This window comes from Ambystoma mexicanum, chromosome 9, assembly GCF_040938575.1.
Source record: "Ambystoma mexicanum isolate Mex_15411 chromosome 9, UKY_AmexF1_1, whole genome shotgun sequence".
NCBI lineage: Eukaryota > Metazoa > Chordata > Amphibia > Caudata > Ambystomatidae > Ambystoma > Ambystoma mexicanum.
This window is the reverse complement of record NC_090931.1, coordinates 649535252-649559217: the sequence shown is the minus strand read 5'-3', so window position 1 is coordinate 649559217 and position 23966 is coordinate 649535252. Positions and strand designations below refer to the sequence as shown.

General features: G+C 45.7%; 1 protein-coding gene across 4 annotated transcripts in view; it reads right to left on the bottom strand.

Moving 5' to 3' along the window:
• SMYD4 (SET and MYND domain containing 4) overlaps positions 1 to 23966 on the bottom strand; it is a 262456-nt gene that overhangs the window by 51545 nt on the left and 186945 nt on the right. For all 4 annotated transcript variants that reach the window (XM_069615364.1, XM_069615366.1, XM_069615365.1 and 1 more), the window contains exon 6: positions 1090 to 1272. In XM_069615364.1, the coding sequence (XP_069471465.1) occupies positions 1090 to 1272 (183 nt within the window). The remainder of the gene's footprint in view (positions 1 to 1089; positions 1273 to 23966) is intronic.

The window sequence follows — 23966 nt, the reverse complement described above, 5'->3', positions numbered from 1 at the left end:
CCCGAAGGAAGCCCATTCCTCCGGTGTCGCTTGCATGGTGGGATAAGCGACCCGCCGACGGGCGGAGTCCTCGGAAGAGGACGGGGAAGGTGACCGATGCCGGTGCTTCCGGGAATGCCTCAAAGAGGAAGAGGAGTGGCGAGACTGACTCCTGGAAGGAGACCCACTGGACTTCCGACGATGACGCGAAGAGTCGCCTCTCGAGTCATCCGTCGAAAGCCCCGTAGACCTCGACTTCCGGTGCTTAGACACCCGACTTACCGACAACTTCTTCTTCCGCTCCCGCAAGGCCTTGGCCGTGAGCAACTGGCAGTCGACACAGTCGTCTGTATCGTGGGCCTCCCAGAGGCACCAGAGGCAGGTGTCGTGCGAGTCTGTGACCGACATCTTGGACCCACAGTCCCTGCATTTCTTGAAGCCCGGACGCGGGGTGGAAGACGAGGTAGACATCGTCGGGAACAGGCTTTTTTCACAAAAACCGAACAGGTTCAAAGAACCGAGAAGAATACAACAAACTCCAAAGAGTCGAGGCGTACCGAGATTCACGAAGCGAACACGTTCGCGGAAAAAACGGAACTGAGGCTACGGGCGTCGTGCATCCTACTTATCACATCGGGTGACGTCGGCCGTCGGAGGAGGTCCTCGGGGACGGCGCATCGACGTCATTGACGCAGGACGCAGACGCCGAAAATTTTCCGAAGCAGCACAGCTGTGGACATTACCCGTCATAGATATGGAATACGTTGGAGGACCCAATCCACTCGAAAGAGCAATGTCTCCATGCACTACAAGAAGGAATGGAGGTAGTTGCATCTCACCATTAACAAAAGACACACCAGAGGAATAACAGAGAGAAAACATTAGGGACTGTGATTGACAGGCTGTAAGAAAATCTTGTGAACTCTGTAAAGACACCCTCAAACTGTTGGAACTCTAGAGTCTGTACTGAACCTTTATGCTCCAAGTTTGAACCAGGACGGAGAAGACATTTTGTGATGAATAAAACCTGTTTTTACCTGAGACTGCTTTGCCTCTTTGTGGATCCCACGCGGCCATATGGCAGATAATGTTTGACCCTTTGTAACTTACCATAAGAAAGAGCTACCTCTTGCCCTCTCTTGATTGGCTGTGCTGCTCTGACTAGGACAGACCTGCCTCTGAAGGACATGCTGGTGTTGGGGTCACAGGAATGATTCAGCAAGCTGGTCACGGGGAAAAATGCAGTGGCGAGGCGCACTTGTTCTTGGCTCTCCACCATAGACACTGGATCACCTAGAAACACAAGAGAGACTCAGACAGAATGCACCACACACACAAGGAGAGCATTTTAAAACAAGAGATGTGGCAGATACATCTGTATGGACAGAACGCAAAGGCTTAACTGCACATACAAGAACAGATAACAGAAGGGCTGCATTGTACATTGGGACAAATTTACAAAACAAGCGAAGGACTGCACACAGAGTCAGAACAGAAAGGGGATGGCAGACCTATGTTGGAGCAGAGGGGTCTATTTTTATGGGCGGCATATTGCGTTATCGTGTCCCCTTCATGTGTGAACTTTGAATACCTGTGGGATGCCTAATTGGAGGGCTTCAGTGGCCAGGTGACATTGTAGTTCACCCTGGTGGTAGAAGGAATAGTGCTGCACATAGCTTGGCTGGACCAGCTTGCATGCATGAGGCTTAACTGGCTTCTAAGCATCTGAGCTCTCCTTCGCTATCATCCATGAAGGGTGCCTTGTGGGCACAAGGGCATGTTTTTGGTAAGATCATTTGGCTACATGTTAGGAATGAACTACTTTTTTGCAGCTTCTCCTTCATTGACATCAATGGAACCTGCCAACTTTTTCCTATTGTTCGATTGCTGTCCTGACCTTTGCAGGAAAGTAAAGCCTTTTTGCTTTACTTCCGTTGCTTATCTCTTCTGTTTTGGGGGAAATGGCCAGTCCCTAAAGCTACCAGTGTAGGAGGACTGTCTCCCTTTCCTAGATTTCCTCTTGTTTTATGCTGCAACCAACACCTTACAGTGACGTCCCACAGGGATACTTTGTATTCCTTTTTCTTTTGTAATATGTTTGCTACTTTTATGATGTGTCAGATAAGGGATGGTGACAGCAGATATTTTTCTACCAAGTTTTTCCTTTTTACCTTGTGCAGTTATGCGTTTTACTGCATGTTGATTTAAGTACAAAAAAACCACACATTTTCCGCCCTGTCCTTTTCCCATTTTGTCCTTTGGTCTTCTTCCCACACTTTCAAGTCAGAAAATGCCATACAGAAAGCACTTTCTGTGGAAACTCTGCAGTTTCTGGGCGAAGAGGCGGTGTGTGAGAACAGGTCAGATATAGGCTGGGTCTGTCTGGTCCCAATCTGTGCTCTGGCAAGAGGGTTTGTCTGTTGCTGGTGGATGTGGGGCAAGAGGATGTCCATGATTGGCCATTCTTTGCTAGTTTCGATGGTTCAGAGCTTTACCATTGGTGGGCTTGGAGAGACCCAAGCACAAATCTAGTATAAAAGGAGGAGTCCTGCAGCCTTTCTTCAGTATTGTCATTGGAGCCAAGACCCCTATGAAGAGTTACAGGCCACTGAAGAGCCGAGGTTGAAAACTTTCAGCATTGCCTCCAGCCAAGTCCTGGTGAAGCCCTGCTACTCTGGATTGAGGTAGTCTGCACCTCAGCCTGAGTCGTCAAACTGCAAAGCATCAGGAACCGTCTCACTGAAGCACAGAACTGCAACATAGCTGCAAAATGACAACTGCACCCGCAGCCCCCGTGCACCCTTCAACGGAACCAATGATTGAAGTAAGTGGGCCCAGGCAATCTAGGAACCTAAGGGTTGGTTTCCAGTGAAATCATATTAAGAGGGGGTGAGCTTGCATACTTGCTTCCAACCCCTTCCCACCATTGGATTGCAAAGGCACAAATTCCTGACCCTACCTCTCCCTTGCCTGGTCGTGATTGGTGGAGTTCCGGCTAAAGATCCCCACCTGGGCTACCCTTAGAGTGGTGGGTTTGGGAGAAGACTACTCGTCTTTTTAACTTTCCTGTGTTCCTTCATCACTGGAACATTTTACTCACCTGTTGGCCTAGCCACTACTTGTTTCTTCACTTTAAAGACTCCAAACTCCCTACAAAAGACATTTCCTGGAGACTTGTGACTTAAGTTCACTAGGCCTATTCACTTTAATAGGGAAGGACTTTTTAGTGTTAGCAGCCTCATTGTATAAGGCAGGGTAAAACGGTTTCCTTTGCTTTTACAGGAGCTCATGTTCCAATCTGCCAGAACATAAATGATAAGTCTTGAGTAAGGCTTTAACGCCTCCTTTTCAGGCCAAAGGTCATTTCCAATCATTTGTATTCTTCACTCCCTCCATAACAGTGTCCATCACCCTTTGTTAGACTGCCGCTACCGAGGCAAGGCTGAACCGCATTCTGCAATACTTAAAAGTACCAAAGACGTTATAAATGCAGTGAGATGCTGGCAATCCTCCTTCAGAGGAATCTGGTTATAGGCTTGAGAAAGGTCAATGACGGAGAACACCTTGGCATCCTTGAGAGTGGACAACTTGTCACCAATTACCGGCAAAGGATGTCTTTCCAAGAGAATGTTCCTATTGATGTCTCTCATATCCACACAAAGTCTTATGCCCCCATTCGGTTTTGCCGCTACCACCACTGGCGACAACCATTCAGAGCTTTCACTTTCTTCTATGATCCCTTTCTGCAATAATGTTTCAATTTCCGTTTTCAACTTCCCCCTCAAGTCATGAGGTATTGGTCTCAATTTGTGCAACTTTTGAATTGCCCCTGCTTTCAACCGAATCTCATGTTCAAAACCCTTAAGCATCCCTAAGTCTCCTTGAAACACCATCGGAAATTCTTTCTCCCATTTGTCTTTAATCTCCGCAACTGAGACTGGTTCCTCGGCACTTGCTTGTATCCTAATTTCCAGTTTGCGTTGTTCACCCCACCCCAACAGGGATGAGCCTTCTTGTGTCACATATACTTCTGAATCACAACTCCTACCTTTGTATTTGACAGCTGCTTGAAATTTCCCCAATATCTTGATCTTTACATTGCCGTAAGCATACAGTTCTATCGTGCGCACCTTTAATTTGCCAAGATTGCCTTGCAAACAGCCATTCACATGTTCTTCTAGACATCAAAGTCCAAGGCGAACAACTATCTACCTTCAATGTCACGACTCTGCCATTCATCAAAAATACATCGGTTGGCGCACTTCCCTTATTGGAGATCTCTGATATTTCCAGCCTCATGTTTGGTCTGAGACCCTTGGACAATTATTGAGCTCTCTTCCTGTTCTGGGACTCTTGCTCCTGACACAATATTTTGTACTTGGCCTGATTCTCTACAGACTCTTGCAAAATGTCCCTTCTTCTTGCATTTCAAACAAAATATGTTTCTTGCAGGACAAAATACACTTGTGGAAATATGGCGATTGCTACCACATTTATAGCATTTAACCTCTTTGTTCACATTCATTTTCTTGAATCACCTCACTGCTGCCACTTCACCCTCTTCTTTGTTGCCCTTCATGGTGGACATGTACTTGTGAGTCTGCTCCATGCCTCTAGCAGTCTCCACTGCTCCATGCCTCTAGCAGTCTCCACTGCCACCTCCAGAGACACATCCTTGGTCAGCAATCTTTCCTGAATTTTCATGTTATTTGTACAACGTACTAACTGGTCACGAATAAGTGAATCAGTTAATGGGCCGAACTCACATGTATGACTCAGAGATCTTAAGGCTGCAATAAAGTTTTCTACCGGCTCGTGGGAATCATGCACCCTCTGAAAAAACTTGTGTCTTTCAAATGTTATGTTTTTCTTTGCTTCAAAGTGAATTTCTAATTTCCTTTTCGGCCAGAGTATATTGGTCTATCTCTCCTTGACCCTCTTGTGGAGGTTGAGGCAATCCATCATAGACACTACGACCCTCCGTGCCTAAATTGTGCAGGAGTATGGCTTCTTTTCTTGTTGCAGCACACTTGTCCCCACCAATTGCCACCAGGTAGGTATCAAAGATTTTTTTCCATCTGTCCCACCTTATAGGTGGAGCTCCTGGCTCAGAAAGGAAAGGTGGAGGCGGGGCCATGCTAGCTGCAGCCATATTTAAGTTCTTAAATTACTACTGCCAATGTTTTGACTGAACAATCCCGTGTGCACAACTTTCTATAATGCCAGAGTTTCCCTTTTCACTCCTACACCAATTAGTGTCTGCGAGTGCCCTTTCTTTTTCACTTGCTTGTGACTGGAGACAGGACTTTTGTGACACTCCCTTAGTGTTGTATATCAGGTTTGTTTACTTCCTGGGCCGGTTGGCGGTGGGGCTTGTTTTCTCCATTTTGTGGGATGTATTAATGGAATGACGTATCAGCTCGACAAAGAGTCAGTTTTTCCTCTCTCGACATACTTGAGTGGACCGCCCCCCTAGAACCTTTATGCGTTTACTCCTCCGCTCTCCCTCCGCCCCTCCTCACCTTTAATCTTTGCTTCGGCGAAGAGAGGGTGAGCGGCTGCCTCCGACGCTTAGGTCCGTAGGGACGGGCGGTCCGCCGATCTCTCAGGTGGCGCGGCTCACTGCGCCTCCTCCAGCGCCGAGGCCGGAAGAACGGGAGACTCCGGAGCTCACCGGTGGCCAATCATACGGAGTGCAGGCACGAGTCTGTCGTGCTGTGTAGCTCCCCTCCGTTGCAAGCCCGCTCGGAGATTACCTCGTCGCCATTGTAAGGAATGGCGTACACAGTGAGAGTTGATGTCAACTTGTAAGTTTTATTAATGCGAGCCCGCCGGCAAAGTCTCCCTCTCTGCCTCCGTCCACAAACTGTCACTGCCGTCACACGAACATCGCTCCCTGAAACAATAACAAAGGGAAGGTGCTCCCGTGACGACGTGCTCACGAGCAACAACAATCTCTACAGGGCCCCCACAGTGCAAAGAACGAGATATGTGCGCAGGAGAGTGAGGAGTCCTACGAGTCCTGGGCAACACAGCACAGGATGAGATGCCGGATCGTGGCTGCGGCTAGCGAGTAAGTGGTCCATTCCTGGTCGAACACTGGAACGGTGAGAGGCGCCCTCATTCCCCCCTGTGACAGCTCCCCAGGGAAAAGGAGCTGGGGATGAGGGATGGAGCACCGGCGAGGAAAGGGTGCGTGGGACTGGTCCAGCGGAGGTGCGCCGTAGGAGTCCTCGAGGCAGGCGAGTGTTGCTTCCTTATATGGCCTCCTCCTTCACCAGCTGACCCCCCCAAACAACGAGGAGCAAGCAGGTAGGTCACGGCGGTGCACTCGGGGGCCGCAGAGCTCAAAGCCTGGACTGTTGTGGGTGGCGAGGTCCAGCCCTCCCTCCCAGGGACTGACATGAGACACGGCAGGGAGGGGGCCTACAGTGAAACAAATTTGGCGGAGGAACAGGGGACCCAGAGATGGAACACTGGGTCTCAGTATGAAAGTAATAAATAAAGCGTTACACTGCAAATTCCCCTAGAGAGGGTGGAACGTGATAAAGGAAAGGTCTTCACATTGACAAGAGAGGACTGCAAGGTCACAGTGAAGATTCGTCTCTGCCTCCACAGTGGACACAGCGCTGCAGGTCTTGGAAGCACATGGACTGATTCCCTCTAACAGATACAGGGCGAGAGACCAAGAGGGGAGAGGGCAATGGCCGGCGGCTGACTACTGGAGTAGGAGGGAGGTGAGAGCCCCTTCTTAGGGGCGTGTGCCCCCCTCCCCAAGGAGACCGTGAGGGCGGGGAGACTGAAGGAGGCGTCGTAGTCGCTGCAGCCAGTAGTACCAGAGAGAACTCCCTCCCTGCCCCAAGAGAAGAAGAAATGCAGGAGGAATACCTACAATAACCACGCGCAGGGCTGCAGTGAAAGTGGAACGGGGTCACAGGCACCCACTGAGGCTGGAGAAACTGTGGGGCCGCAGAGGGGGAGGGGGAGAACTGAAGCAACCGCAAACAGGAGGAATTATAACAGGGTGACTCGGGACAAGTAGTGGGGATCCCAAGAGCCCTGCTCCACTTGGAAAAAGTAAGCGAAGGTGTGGGCCCCCAGGTTGTGTCCTGGGGCGTGTGCCCACCTAGTGAAGGACCTACCTCGCAGCCCGCATCAAGCGAGGACAACATCTCTATGGCGTAAGGGGAAAAATAAGGATGCCAAGAGGGGAAAGGACGGGATTGAAACCGGCCCCGCAGGGCCTCCTGCAGCGACATGAACCTCAAGCTAGGGTGAGAGCCCTCAGGAATCCCAACTGGGACGTATGCGCGCACGCATGGGCTGGGTGCCAGGACATATGGTGCCCCACACCTAACAGAAGAACACGAAAACAGAATAATCTCCTGGCCTGGAGGGGACAAGGACGGATGAGAGCCCATCACCTGACCACCCCTCCTCCCCCCACCAGCAGTACCCAATTGCCCCTGGACGGAGGAAGCAAAGACAACAAAGAAGGCTGGTAACTGCATGTGGGCCCCCGGTGGTGGATGAATACGCCCTTACCGAAGAGCGAGACAAACAGAGGGGGTGCTGATAGTGGGATACGACACAGGCACGCAGCGCAGAGCCCCACCCCGCATATGGATTGGAGAGAAAAACTCGCTCACTTTGAATACCAGAATCCGGAACTTGGTGGTGAAAGAACTCTATTTCTATAGTGTGACACAAACTATACGCAGCACCCACTTTCTCTGTGAATTTTTTTTTTCTCAAAATGAATGAGATCACTGAAAAACACGCGACAACACTCGCCTTCTCAAACGAGGAGGGCAAGAGAATGTTGTCACCGATGGGACAGGCAGAGAGAACTGCCGATAAACAAAAGGACCCTGATAGGCTTATCTCCAAACTTGAACGTGTCATTCGACGTGAAATCTCCCAAAAGTTACATGCCGGAACACTCGTAGAATATTACAAATCACAGCGTATCCCAAGAGGTCTCAGAGTTTACCTGCACCCTACATTATGTAAAGACAATAAGGAGTATATCATCAAATGGTACCAAATACTTAATAAATGTTCACTCGATTTAATCCTCTTAACCATTGAGGAGTTGGCAAAATCTTTGGTTTCCATTGACAAGGATATCTTAGAATTGAAAACACAACTTAGTACCCTGAAAACTGAACAGGATCTTACATCGATCCTTGATGACATCAATACAAAACTAGCTTCATATAAGAACGACATAGAGCAAAGAAAACTTAGAACATTTAAGAGAGACCCATTTGATTACCATAATGATATAGTTTTTTCTTGGCAAGAATCCTATGCACAGAGGAATAAAAACAGATTCCCTAACCCACGACCAAATAGCTCCAGTTCAGATAATAGCAGTGACGGGAGGATCGGTGAAGCCTTAACGGCTAAAATATCGACCCCACAGAAACCGGGTGTAAAGACTACCACACCTGCAATAGCAGTTGCAGCTCAAAACATACCCACAGATACAACACCTTTTTTAGAAAAAAGACTAGACGTGGGAACAAGAGCAAAAAGGAAAAACAAATGATTGAATCCATTGTAGTTAACATTTCGAGTAAGGTTTTGACACCCAACCAGATGGACATTTTAAACAAGGGCCTGTCCTTTGTGCCTACCACGAACACAAGCCTGTTTAACTTTTTCTTCAATCTCCACCTATTGTTACGTAAAATCCACTTGAGGTACTTTTTTGAGACCCAGTTGACAGACCAGATGGAAGAACATCTAGACGATAGACTAGAAATCAAAGACCTATTTCGACCCCCCTATACAGAATCCTGTCATAAACATGTTTAAACACAATGTGAAACGTTATCTGAAAAAGATCAACTACCCCAAACGGAATACATTTAACATTAAAGATTCACAACTGAAGGAGATTGAATCCCTATCAAAAAATGTAGACCTGACCTTAAAACCTGCAGACAAGGGTGGAGCTATTGTTGTAATGGATACTGTGTTTTACCATAAACAATGTTTAGGTATGCCAAGTTATTTATCAGCATATGCACCTTTGGAACAAGACCATACTTTGGCAATAAGATCACTCATTGAAGCCTGTGTTTCTAAAGCATATCATAATGACTGGATTAGCCAGAAAACCACAGCCTTTTTGCCAAAGACATTCCCTATAATTCCAGTATTTTATGGAATGCCCAAAATTCATAAAAATAAATTATTTCCCCCCTTAAGACCGATTGTCGCTGGAACCGACAGCATACTGGATCCTCTGGCAACATATGTTGATAAACTTCTACAACCTTTGGTACAATCCATTCCGACTTATCTTAGAGATACTGCTGATTTCCTAACTTGTGTGAATGAAATTACATGCCTAACATCAGAGTGCATTCTGTTTTCCATGGACGTTTGTAGTCTTTATACCTCAATCCCGCACAATGAGGCGATAGATGCTATCGAATGGATTTTATTACAATCAAGCAATGTTAAAGGTGAAAAACAACTGATCATTGAATTTATCACAATTATTCTGTAGAAGTTTCTTCAGGTACCAACGCAGATTCTATGCCCAGGTTTCTGGAACCTCCATGAGGTCTGCGATGGCTCCTGCTTACGCCAACATTTTCATGTATGACTTTGAAAAAATGCATGTCCTTGATAAAATTGAGTGGGGCTCCAAGTTGATTGCCTGTAGAAGATTTATTGATGACATTTTCGGTATGAGGTGTAGTACGAAAGATGAACTCCACGATTCCTTTCAATACTTAAAGAGCGTGCATTCACGTATCAAATTCACACTGGGTATTGGAGAACCCACTTTACACTTTCTAGATGTACAGTTGAACATTGTGAACACCACAATCAAAACATCTCTGTACCACAAACCTACGGATGTTCACAGTGTTTTTCAATTTTGCGAGTTTTCATCCTAAATCCATGATGGAAAGTCTGCCTTACAGTCAAATCTTAAGGCTAAAGAGAATTATTTCAGATCCAGAAGACTATACTAAAGAGTGTCAGACATGTCTGAGAGATTTGCCAACAGAGGTTATCCAGAAAAAGTGGTACAAGAAGAACAAGCGAGAGCTGCTTTAATCCCTAAGGAGCAACTACTTATTCTAAAATCTAAGCAAGAGAAGAGCTCTATCTTACATATCTGAAAGTATTCTCGTCAGAGTTTCCATATCAAGAAAATTATTCCCAAAAACATTGTCGATTCTCCATCGTGACCCAGTCCTTTCGAAGCTATTTACTAAACCACCCATGATGGTATATAAACGTGGCTCCAATCTTCGAGATATATTAGTGAAAGCAGAAAAGGCAACAAGACAAGGTCAACAGGTCCTTACTTCCAAAAAAAAAGGGACATTCCCCGGTCTATCTTGCAGTCACTGCAATAATACAGTCAAAGGTGATTATATCATGCATCCTAAGACTGGCAAAAAAATTTCATTGAAGTGTTTTGCTACCTGCAGAACCACTGGTGTGATCTATAGCATCAAATGTCCCTGTGGGCTCTTATACATAGGGCAAACATCACGATCAGCACGCAAGCGCTGGACAGAGCACAAATCCAACATTCGTTGTAACAATGTGAAGTGCCCCGTCGCAAGACACTTTGGGGCATTACGACACTATTGCTCAAATTCAATTCAACATCTTGGAAGTTGTGAGGAAACAACCAAGGGTTGGTGATTACAGTACATCACTCTGCCAATGGGAAATGTATTGGATTGATTTATTGGATACAGTTCAACCAAAAGGTCTAAATGAAGACTTCTCACTTAATTACTTCATCTAACACTCACAGATTATTGACCTTTAGACAGATGCTTTCTTGACCCGTATGCGCCCTACTATTTGAGTAACCCACTAGGTCTATACCCAACTGGGTTGGTTGAACTTGCATGTAAATATGGTCTACAGAATGGCCAGATTCTGAGCCAAGAGCTGTATATTTACTTTATAGAGTCTTATCTACATGTTTCAGTCGTTTCTATATATTGTACACAGTGGATTGCTGTATTCTCATAGTGTCCTATATTTTATATGGTATGACACATTGTCTACCTTTGATTTCTAGCATTTACACGTTTTATTACACATGTCCTTTAGTAGGACTTTCGTGGCATTCTAACATTGTTTCGAGTGGCACTTTCTCTATATTAAGTAGGCTGAGCGAGTTAGCTGTACAAATGGCGGTTGCCGGTGTCGGATTCCATGGCAACGGGACGACATCAGTAACACGAGCTCTTTAGAGCAATTGAGCTCGTATTTACACAATAGTTATTACATCCGGGACGGTTAAGCGAGCGTCCCGTGACTCACCACGTGAGTCACTCTCCTCCAATTACACATTTCGGTCTCAGTATAGTATATCACATGACTGGGACTTTGAGCACACGTGACGTACTCGATCCGTATTTCAAGAGCGTCACATGTAACTGCACGTGACCTGCCATCTCGCCACGAAAGTCTGGTTTTCACCTTTACGGATAGCGCAGATTGGCATTCCCGACTTTAGTCATTAGGTAAGCGCAATGATTTTAGACTTGCTAAGGGTGCTTTTCACTCATAACAGTAATAGAATACGGTTTGTTGGAACATGTCGTACCAATATAGTGCATGGTCAGCACCAAGATAGAGAGATGGCAACACTTTATCTTTCATACTATTGTTAACTGGCATAATTGGGAGCCTCAGCGCACATTTGCGAAGGTTCTAATAAATTACAATAGAATTCTCTTCCTGCGTTTCACTAAAACTGTTACCGACCTGGACATGTCAGACCGCCCCCTCTGACAATTTCTCTCGGATATATTTTTTATCTCAACTGCTTGTGTATATTTTCAGACATTGTCGAACCTATATTGGCAACTTAAGAGCGAGTCAGGAACCTATACTCTCTGAACTCCTTCAACTCTCTACGAGCGAGAACCTACTTTAGTAGGTGAGTGTGAAGATAGCACTTTACCTCAATAGGTCTCTTTTAAAAAAAATCTGCTCCCTAGAATAACCTGTATCATGGCATTTTCCCTTTTACAGGAATGCCCCACCTCCTATGACTAACGTTATGAATGCTGCAAGGAACATTGTACAAAAGTGAGGGAGCACCGTTAGGAATATTTACAGGGACATTAGTGTGGCCTTGAGAACCATTCAAGAATCCTTGCCACAACCTCCATGTCTATTGGATTCCAATACAGGTACTTGATGGAGTTATTTTTTAAGAACACTTCCTCTATACATTGATATGATACTGTCATGTTCAGGCACATGGGGTACTGTATTATCTAGATGGGTCTTGAAGATGAGTCTTACCCTTAGAGGGACTCTGGTATTCACAATGATCAAATGGCCATCATGCTCTGATTCAAATTGGGATTAACCAACTTTTCATAGCCTGATATTTGTGTTTAAAGTGTACGTGTTTAAAGTGTACAATTGTGATCCATGTCTTTCATGATTCATGACCTTTTGGTATTGATCCAAATTGGGATGAACTAAACCGCTAACAGTCTGATGTTTGTGTTGAAAGTCCATTACTGTGATTTATGAATTCAAATTAGGCTTACATTTGAGGATGAAAGGTGGTAGATGTAACTCTGAAAATTCTTTGTAATACTGTGACACTCTTTAACTTTATAGAACACTGATAAGTTTGTGTAAATTTATCTTTTCAGAAATATTTGCTCCTGAAGAAGGGGTCTACACCTCGAAACGTGTTGAGCCTCTAAATATTGCTCTATCAAGATTCAACCCGCAAGTCCAAGGGGATGTACCACCATGTGAATTTGTTTTGTTTATGATATTGGAACTTGTTAACATGTGATCAACTGGATGTTGATCTTGTACATTTGAAGTACAGTAAAAGTAATTATTTAATATATGATTCAAAGAGTTTCTACTGTTTATTCAGTTTACATGGTGTGCATGAGACAGGAGTGTCTTCAATTTTGGACACTTTTCTTTGTGCTTTGTGTAATTCAAACCCTGTGTCAGAGTTTGTATTCCTCCTTTGCACCCAAAGTCGTTAGACTTTTTGTTAACTCCTAAGGTCAATTAACATTTATAACACAGCTGTGCGCCTATAGACAGTTTTTGTACTGTTGAAAGATCCAACCCCAGAATGGCCGAGGTGGGGAGTGATGCCATGTCCACAAAGAGATATTGCCTCCCTGCTGCAAGAGATTAGGGGAATGAGGGCAGACATTGGCGCAAAGTAGATCAAATAAATGTTAGAATTGATGGTATGGACGAGAGGCTACAGGTGGTGGAACACAAGCAGACCTCCCTTGAAACGTTGGAAACGCAGATGGACATGAGGCTAGCGGAGCTGGAGTGAAGAGAAGGCGAGGTTGCTCTAAAGATGGACGACTTCGAAAACCATGAAAGGAGAAATAATCTGCGTTTCTTTGGAATCCCGGAGAAGGAAGGTGAAACGGAAGGAAACCTCCGGAGAACAATCCACGAGGTGGTGAAGATGCTGTTCAGTGACGAGAACATGGACAAACCCAAACTAGAGAGAGTCTATAGAGCGGGAGCAACCGGGAGGGGACAACGCTCGGTGTTCGCACGCTTCCATAAATATCCAGATAGACAAAAAATTCTTGAAAAAGCAAGGGGGCTGGGCCCGGGGTCCCTGGGAAATGCGAAAGTGGCAATCTATCAGATTCTATCGGCTCTTAACTTGGCCAAGAGGCGTCTGTGCTCCCCCCTCACAAAGTGGCTCAGCGAAAAAGGATGTGAGGTACCGATGGGGATTCCGATGGGAGTTGAGGGATATAGTTACAAATTGGTGACCAAGGAAGATATAAAAAGGGTAACGGAGGAGTTATTGGAGGGGACGGCAGAAGATGGAAAAGGCCAGGAAGACAGGCAATGGCACTTAAAGGGTCCAAATAGACGTAAAGTCCTGGGCTCCAGAAAATTCAGGAAACTTGGATCACCCCGGGCTGACCCCCCATAAGCAGTGAGACATGTTGGAGAGTATAGGATTATTTTCTGATGTTTAAGAAGTTTGGGGGTGGGGGCGGGGGGAATTTTTGTGTGAGTTGTAAGTAGTTATTAAAGGGATCTGGGGGGGGGAGGGGCTCGAATTAATGTGCTTGGCTGAAATGGTCCATGAAGGGGAGGACCACTGGTGATTCAATCTCATCAGGGGAAATGACTCTGGACGGGGTTGGATGCTGAAAGGGAGAGGCGAGGAGGGTGAGGGGGGGGAGGGCGATCCATGTTCAAGACGTGAATGATCTCAATCAATGGTGTGGTATAGGGACCCGGTTAAGAGGGTCCAGACTGTGGGCATGACTCAGAGGAGCGGGAGGTAGAGTGTCCCATTGGGAAAAAGGAGATGTCTGGCCACGGTGATATGTGGATAGAGGTTCCCTAAACATCCCGGGCCTTAACTCTCCCTCCAAAAGATCTATGGTGCTACGCGAGTTCAAGATGTCCAGTCTCGATGGGATGTGTCTACAGAAACCCACTGGAAGAAGGGGGGAGGGGGACCAAGACTGCGCTAACGGGAGGTGGGGGAGGTGATTATGGCTTCCGACGTTAAAAAGAGACGCGGGGTAGCGATCCTGGTCTCAGCCGGGCTGAGCTTTACGGTAGATACTGTTCTTATTGACCCCAACGGGAAATATGTGTTCGTAAAGGGAAAATTACAAGAGATTAAGCTCAGGATCGGTTCAATATACGCACCGAATGTACAGCAATGCAAATTTTGGGAGAAGGTCAGGGATAAACTGGTTCAGTTCGCTGAAGGTCAACTGGTGTTAGGTGGTGATTTTAATATGGTTGTGGACCAACTGAGGGACTGCAAGAGGATGGGGGGGAACGGTTGAGCAGGGTCAACCCAAGTGATTCGGACCAGTTTTAGGTGGTCAATGTGGTACTAGGTCTATGTGGTTTGAGATGGTCAGATGCGGGGTTGGAGAGAGTGGGACAATATTTCAAGGAAGGGAACTTCCATGAATGGGCTAAAGTGCGAGAAATACTGGGAGGGTACTCAATCACTATATTTGAATATCTTCGTATTAAGGGTATCTTGCCGGCCCCACAGTGGTGGGAAGGAGCGGCCAGGGAACCAACACCAGTGGAAAAAGGCTTTCATCAAGCAGCAACAAGGGAGGACATATTATCCAAATTATACAAGGCTATGAATGAAACAAGTCTGCAGGGGAGATAACCTTCCAGAGATATTGGGTGGGAGCTATTGGGCGAAGAGATTTCCGAGGAGGAGTGGGAACATATTTATAGAGTGGTCTTCCAGGGGGGGAATGTTCACCTCCACAATAAAACACAATTTCAAAATGCTAATGGGATGGCACAGGGATCCGGGGAAACTGTCCAAGATGTTTCTGGGAGCATCCCCGCAGTGCCCTAGGGGTTGCGGGAATCGGGGGACCCTGGGCCACATGTGGTGGCGATGCCCCAAAGTATAAGTGTTTTGGAAAGAGGTGCTGAGCTGGATGGAAGAGGTGACGGGGATAAGGTTAGAAATGGACATGTTACAATTGCTACTAGGGCTCCCGCAGAAAAATACGGAAGAGCATAGACTTCCAAAGATGTGGGAAGCCATGAAGAGTGGGGAGACTGGCCATAGCCCAGCATTGGAAAAATGAAACACTCCCCACGAGAGGTGTGGGAAGGAAAAGTACAAAGCATGATGGTGATGGAGAACCTCACTGCTGCGGTGAACGATAGAATGGAATGATTCCGTATTGCATGGTCAGCCCTAATGCTCAAATGGGGGTTACAGGAAGACAGCCACATGGACTGATCCAGAGTGTGAGTGGAGTGGAATGGGGGAAGAGTGAAGTCGAGAGAGAGAGAGGGGGGTGGGCTTGGAGGGGGAACCGCAAGCGATGAATGATGGAACCAACACCATTGAACAGAAAGTTGATTTGGATGAGGGGTTGGGGGAGGAGTGGGGTTGAGTTGGGGGGGGTGGGAAGGGTGGGGGTGCTGGGGGTTCTAGACGTTTTTTGGAAATAAAGGATAACATGTTATTGTTATATTGAAAATTGTCGGGTTCTCTTTATAAATGCTAATAAAATCAAATTTATTTTAAAAAAAGATGGCTCCCAGAAATATTTTTATTTGGCTGGGAACAATACTTTCTCATTGATTGAATATCCCAATTGCAAAAGAAGGTTGATAGTTCTCTGGGTGTTGTGTCTGCAGATTTGAGGAGACCCCCCGGTTATTAGCCAGTTGTCTAGATAATGGTACACTGGGATTGACTCTCTGCGGAGGCGCGCTGCCACTACTGCTAGCACCTTTGTGAACACTCTTGGGGCTGAGGCGATGCCGAAGGGGAGCACCTTGAACTGGTAGTGTACTACCGCTATCTGGAATCGCAGATATTTTCTGTGCACTGGTAACATTGAAATATTAAAGTATGCATCTTTCATATCAAATGTTGCCATGTAATTCCCCCGTTTTAAGACAGGGGTTGCCTCTTGGAGTGTGGTCATGCGAAACCTTTGAGGTTTGACATATTTGTTTGCTGGGCTCAGATCTAGCACTGGACGCATGTATTGGTCTTTCTTTGGCAAAAGGAAGTACTTTGAATAAATACCCTTGTTAAACTGATTTGCTGGTACAATCGCTATGGCGTCTTTTTTCAGCGGGGCCTTTACTTCCTCCAGTAGAATGCGCTGCTCTTCTAGTGTCAAGATTTCTATGCAATACACGCTCGCTACGGTGGACAGTACCCACTTGTCTGACGTAATCTCCTCCCATGCGTGGGCGAAATGTGGAATGCGACCTTCTACTGGTACGGCATGGGAGGGGCTTGGAGCGGAGACACATTGTCTGCGGCATCAAGGTTGTTTTTAAGAATGCAGCTAGATAACTGCTTGCCTTCTGAGATGGTGCTTAGTAGCTGAAACTTTAAGGGTTCTGGAAGCTCCTCAACTTCATGTTCCAACTCATCCCACTTATGGCAGCCATAGCTATCTAGCAAGGTGGTGTTATTAGCAATTCTTGCTTGATAGGCCGCTGTGAACGCAACCGTTCTACCGAAGGTGCAGATCTTTTTACTTTCTTGATCCGGTGGGGCTTCAGCAGATGCCAGAGGTGTGCCAGCCCTCTTTCTAGTAGTGGCGACGACAAGTGAGTCAGGTTTGTGCTGACCTCGAATGTACAAGGGATCTGTAGGTGCTGGCTTGAATAATTTTTCAATGCGAGGGTTGATCGCCCTTGTGAGGTTAGGCGTAAGCAGGGAAGGCTGGATACTCCCCTGGATGGACTGTAAAAGGGGGATGAACTGAGTCCTCCACAAAGTCCTTGTCCACCTGGGTCTTCTGGGTCTCAATATTGAAGTGTTGGGCAGCCTTTAGTAGAAGCTCGTTATACTGTAGATGATTATCTACAGGAGAGTCTGCCACAGGCTTATCCTGGTGGTCAGGCGACTGGATGACAGAAATGTAGTCATCGTCGTCATCATAGTACTGTTCTTGGCTGTATTGATCTCCCTGGTCTCCTAAAGAGCCGGGGTCTTGAGACCCTGAGGGATCGATAACGTACATGTCCCGAGAGAGGTCTTGATAAAGGGAGGCCGGCGGGCCCTGGGTGGAAGTGCTGGGCCATGAGATGTCAAGATGTGGCTTTCTGGCAGGGGGTTAGTGCTTGCAGCACTTATTTGAGAGCAGTCTCTAAGAGACCCAAGTTCTTCCGGGTGCCTGTCCATGACATCTATAAAGCAGGACATCCTCCTCATTCTGTTGAAATGTTCATGGGTCCACTCAGTGGGGATTGGAAGAACTGCGGGAGTAGATGTGTGTTGCGAGGGTCCCTGGTATTTGTGCTGCATTGCCCCTGTGAGTGTACCTGCAGGGAAGGAGGAACCATCATCCTGAGAGACAGTGGCCTGGAGTGGCAAAGGCATCGAGGATTTAGCTAATTTCGGTGGCTTTGTCTTTAGAAGGGTAGCAGAGGCATTTTTTTTATAAATCTTTGAATTTTCGGCATAGACTTGGGGGACGCTGATGCGCCTTTCACTGCATGTTTTCCTACGCACGAAAGTAGGGCCTTCTTATGCGCGGTGCTTGAAACAGCTTTTGACGCCAGTTCGGGAGGCATGTCATGCGGCGAAAGCAAGAGTGTTGGCCCAGAGGACAGGGAAGGTTAAGAGGCTTTCTAGACGGACACCACATGGGCTTCGACGGTCGACGACTTAGCCGACGGTCGGCCCTGGGTTGTGCGTTTAGCGGGTTTGGAAGTGTTAGTGCTTGGGTCACCGGTGTAGTCTCTGTCACAGAGCCACGGGCCTGCTTAGTGGAGTCGAGGGCCCGCACATGAGGTCCTGACGAAGCTCGGTCGTCTTTGGTGTCACTTTGGACGCTGATGCTGCCCTCACTGGATTACCCAGTCACGTCGATTGAGGCTTCGGCCTGCATGGCGTGGACGGCCCGGTGCTTGGTCCGGCAGTCTTTCAGAGTTTTAGGGCAAAAAAGGTTTGCAGGACTTGCAAATCTTTTCTAGGTGGTCTCTAGGAAGGCAGTAGTTGCACACGCAGTGCATATCCTTCCAAGGGAACTTCCTATTGCAGGAAGAACAACATTTAAAAGGGGTATTTTCCATAATAAATGGAAAGGGCAGTTTTGCGACAAAAAGGAAAATAGGGTGGCAGAATAGGCATTCTCTAAAGGGATGCAACTATACGAAACCCTCCCCGCTCTCCCTACTGTAAGGGCAGAGGCCTGAAGAGGCCCGTGAAGGGCGCAGTTTCTGGTCGTCAAGCCAGTCGGGCGTTGTCGACGATGGAACCGTCCGCCGAGGGGTCGTCTAGCAGTAATGTTGCAGCGGCAACACGTGGAAGGTATGGGATAGAAAGAGAAAGTCTATGAATAAACTTTAGTTAATCAAAGGTATCAGCTTGAAAGTAACTCTGCAACCTGAGACTGACCGATGGCGGAAAGACACAATCTGAGAGACCTTGATGCGTGAAGGACCATGGGTACAGTAGACGTCACACTACGGATAGTATTACTAACACGCCCATATGTCCTTTTTAGAGTTTCTAAAACAAATCTTATAATACTCTGCGACTACCACTAGATGTCGGACTATGCAGAGCATGTGACCTAAGCAGATCCACAAGCCTTAGAAATATATTTACAGTGTTGATTTAGTAATACTACACACCTGTTATTTTCATTGCTTAGAGTGTGTTCAGGCCTAATAAGTAGAGTATTCTGTACTTCTGTCTAACTTGATTTATTGGAGTGTTCTGTGTGTGCATCATTGGATCCTTAAACCACCCCATTTCCTCCTGAAGTCTAATCACCACTGCTCTTCCACCTACCTTGATGGAGGGAGGCTAGACCAAGTGTCTTTTCTCTCACAAAAACAGAGTGCCCTCTCAGAACCCTCCTTCAGGGTTGGTTCTTGAAATCCATTTTAGGACTACACAAAAGGCTTTGAAAGCCTGTTCATTCCAGCTGTGTCCACCCTGCTTTGTAGTTTGTAGGAAAGAACCGTTCAACAAGTGAACTCCAAGAACACCTGGAGTCGGTTACTTGTATTTCTTTACTACACAGTAGCGGCACTAACCTAGCTCGCAGGCTTTCTCAAGGCGTTGATGAGGAAGCATTTTATTCTGCATTATGCATTCCCATCAGACATCCGTAAGTGTTTTGCCTTGGATACGCACATTGTTTTACTCTCCTGTTTTCTGCTCGGGTGTATTACAATTCTATCAAATACATGTTAGTGTGAAAAAAACATTGGGACGACTGCAAATTTCCTGGCAATGAGCACACTGAAAGCAAAGGTATTAGGGGGCCAGCCTAAAATATACATGGCATTTATTGATCTGGTACAGGCCTTTGACCGAGTAGATAGAATGCTACTGTGGGCCAAATTACACCATCATGCCTGTCCCTCTGAGATCTTGGATCCAATAAAGGCCCACTATTCAGAAACCTCAATGTGTGTGCGCTTAAACAACTTAGGTCGGCTTTCTTCTTGGATCAAGACAGAGAGAGGGGTTAAACAAGGATGCCCACTGGCCCTGGCTTTACACAACGCCAATATAGCGGACTACAAGGACTATGAGGATAGAGTCTGCTCTTTCCCCCCGACATTGGGAACAAGTAAAATACCAAGGCTGCTATACGCAGACGACATTATCCTCATGGACCTCACCCCTATAGGCCTACAGAGGCAGATCAACAATCTTAATGCATACCTCAAAGAAAATCAGCTCCAGATGAATCTTGATAAAACTAAAGTAATGACTTTTGGAAAGACACCCCGGGATGTGGAGAAATTTGTTTGGTCAGTGAATAACAAACAGCTGGAAAATGTAACCAACTTCAAGTACCTTGGCATCATCTTAAATAAAAGTATTAAAGAAGTCCCAATGCAAGAAAACATAATGACGAAAACCTGTCTCCTCATAGCCCAGTCGTGTGCAGTGGTGAACAAATTTGGGCGCTTCACACTACTACCAGTACTGACCTTCTATAGAACGAAGGTAGTACCCAGCTTGACTTATGGAGCTGAAGCACTACCAAGCATGCCAAAGAACTTCTGGGCAAGAGTAGAGGGACTCTATTGGAAAAAGGTCCTTAATCTCCCACAGTCTCTTCCAATCGTACTGATAAGGAGGGAGCTGTCGCTTCAATCTTTGAGTTCCATTGTGGCCCGAAATGAAATTATGCTTTATCGCAAAACTTGGAAGGAAATACATCAGGAAATAATGTCAGGATCGTGCAAAATGTTGTCGGACTGGTCACCAAGGATACAAACTTTGCTACACTGGGCGGGCAGTTCCAATGAGGAACTCATCAACAATCATGTAAAGGTAAAACAGCGTATTATAGAAAGAGACTGGATTGATACGCTAGACAAGGCTTCGACTACAAAACTGATACACGATTTACCTTTGATCTGGCCGAAAGTCAACTCTCTAAAACCTTACTTGTCAAAATGTCCTGACAAGAAAGTTCGAGAGTGTTTCCTGAGAATCTGGTTGAACATCATACACACGAAGGAAGTATTGTCAAGATGGAAACAGTCGGAAGAAACATTTTGCAGATTCTGCCAGCTCCGGGATGAGGTGGAAACCATCAAACACCTGCTGATGAATTGTCCAGGGGTGTTGGCTTCTCGCACATTACATCTCGGACCCTTGTTCAGAAATTTACATTCTTACGATGAAGATGAATGGTGGTGTCGACTAATTAGTGGAGAAAAGACGACTTGGGTCATCGCAGTGGTGGGCTTTTTCCGAGATATTGGATTAATAACTCAATAAGAAAGGGATAGTAAAAGCCCACACTGCTCGCACCGTTTGCTTCTGTTGGAGACACCAAGAACATTGCATTCAAAAGAGACTTTGACTGAGAATCGAATAGGATTTTCTTTTTCATGGTTTTATCCTCTCCTCCTGTTATTTAAGGGAACCAATCTTGTAAAAATTGTTTTTAACAATTAAATCAAGTAAAAAAAATAAAAAAAATAATAATAATACATGTTAGTAAAACCAACGTATCCGGTTTTTCTTTTTCCCTTACTCGTCACTCCCTCTCTGGACAGCTCCCGATACCTTTGGGATGGAAGTCACCTTTAAAAATGTACAATTTGCTCATTTAAATATCTCCCATAAGCATTATAAATGATTTGGTTTCACCATTAAGCCATTTAATTTAGTTCCACATCAGCTTTTCTTGCTTGGGGGGAGTGGAGGGTCCTGTTTGCATTAGGGTTGGTCTTTACGTAAAAATCCTCATTACCTCTGTCCAAAGACTAACACAGCCTAAAAAACTGAAAATGTTTACATCTTAATTACGGAATGCTGTGAAAGGGGAGTTTTTCACAAAGGTTGACAGAGGTCGCAAGCACATTACAAAAATGTCAAAATTTGAAACGAGCCTCTACAGACTTTAACTGCAATTAAAAATGATAAGACAATGCTGAATACTTGCTTGAAGAGTTTAACATGATCTATTTTACATATCAGACTACAATAGGGCAGGTCAGAGCCAAGTGATCTAAACAAGGACCCCCCCTCCTGGCATCTACAGCTTCCCCCAATGGCTCCTGGAAGACTCTGGTTTGTAATGCAAGCACAAGGGACAGTGTGGGAGAATGCAGAGTGAAACCTTACATTCTGTTTTTAACATATGTGTATTTAGTTTCTGCTGCAAGCGTGATAACAATCAACAATCACAAATGTGAAAGATATTTACATTCTGAGCAAACAGGAGCCATGGCATTACATTCTGCTATGGAATATCACTGTGACAATATACATGCTATCAGAACTTAAGCAGAAAAGACTAGAGACCCAAGCTCTAATACAATCAGGGTATATGCCAAATTTAAGGCGTATATTTAATTATATACAAATCGCAGCAGGTGAATGTGGGTGTGAGTATACTGCTCAATACACCACAATACAATACATATACAGACGCAAAATGCATTCACACTGCACAAATGTTAGACATTTTCAATGCGAGGTCACAAAGACATTTATTGAGTTCCAAGTCAGCCTGACACATGTTTCGAGCCAATTAGAACGGTCCATTACGCCGCAAGGCAAGATCCCTGTACACCGCAATTGCGAGGAAATATAGAGATATGCAATAGGACATCGTGATTATGACTCACAACATTAAGTGATATGTGAAGGAATCTAGGAGCGCAGAAGCCTCAGAAGAAGAGCATTGGCTCAAAACATGTATCAGGCTGACTTGGAACTCAATTTCTTTGCGACCTCGCACTGAACATTTCGGACATTTGCGCAGTGTGAATGCATTTCACGCCTGTATACAATATACATGTTAACTTGTGTAAATGTACATTAGACACACATTTAGACTGCAGGTGGAACATCCCACCTATCCCGTATCCCCCCGATTTCCCACATGCAAGTTAACCTACGATGTTTTAATGCCGACAGATATGAGCCCTCACAACAATGGAAAGTGGTTATATTGTCTCGGGAGGATAGCTCAGCGGCGATGTGCTCACCTTGAAAGCAAGACGACATGGAGCAACACAGGTTCGATCCCCGGGTCCGCGCTTAGAAACCTCTGGGTATTATAAATAACCTATCATATCATATATAAATATGGCTTATATATTATGTCAGAGAAATCAGTAGCGTGCTCGATAAAAGGCAGCCAGTTATTGACATATTGGTTGTATTGGTCCAACATTAGTGCAGTATTTTCTCGGAAGCCAGGATAGCCCATATTTTCCCCACCACATTTGAACTATGGGACCTTCTGGGTTTTCAGTAATTGTTAGAACAAGCTTGGCGGCAAGCAATAGGTTTGTCAGACGTGTGGCTGAGTAGTCTTGCAGTAAATAGGTCCCTTCATCTGAATCACCCAAACGAACTATTCTGGGGTCTAGTGGGATTGTTATCCTGCTTATTGATTTAATACTTGAGAATATTTCCTTCCAGGAAATCTGTGCTTTAGGGCAGGATCACCACCAGTGTATTAAATCTCCTGTCCCGCCAATCCTCTCCAGCAGGTAGGGGGATATGCTGGTAAAATCTTATGTAATCTGGAGGGGGTTAGATACCATCTATAGCATATCTTATACATGCATTCCTTATTGGTTATACATCTGGAGGCCGTCTGCATTCTCAACCAGACCTAGGAGTCCTTATTTCTGCCCCAATACCCATCTCCCATTGTATCATGTAGGGTAGTTTTTCAAATCGCCACCCCCCCCGGCCTAATAGTTTATATAATGTGGAGATTCTTGATTTATTCAGCCCTGTTCGGAAAGTCAACTCCAGTGCTATTGTTGTAGGGTGTGTGATCCAATGTGTATCTGGGCATGCCTATATCTCTCAACTTCCCCAATCCCAAATTTTGTCTGGCAGCGTAGAGCTGATCTAGTGTCTGCAATTCGCCTAGTATCCATTGTTTCCAAGTCCCTACCGTTATTCTTGGAGAGAATTCAAAGTTCCCCCAGATCGGTGACTGTGGGCCCAGTGCCCCCGGTGTCCCACACAACTTAGC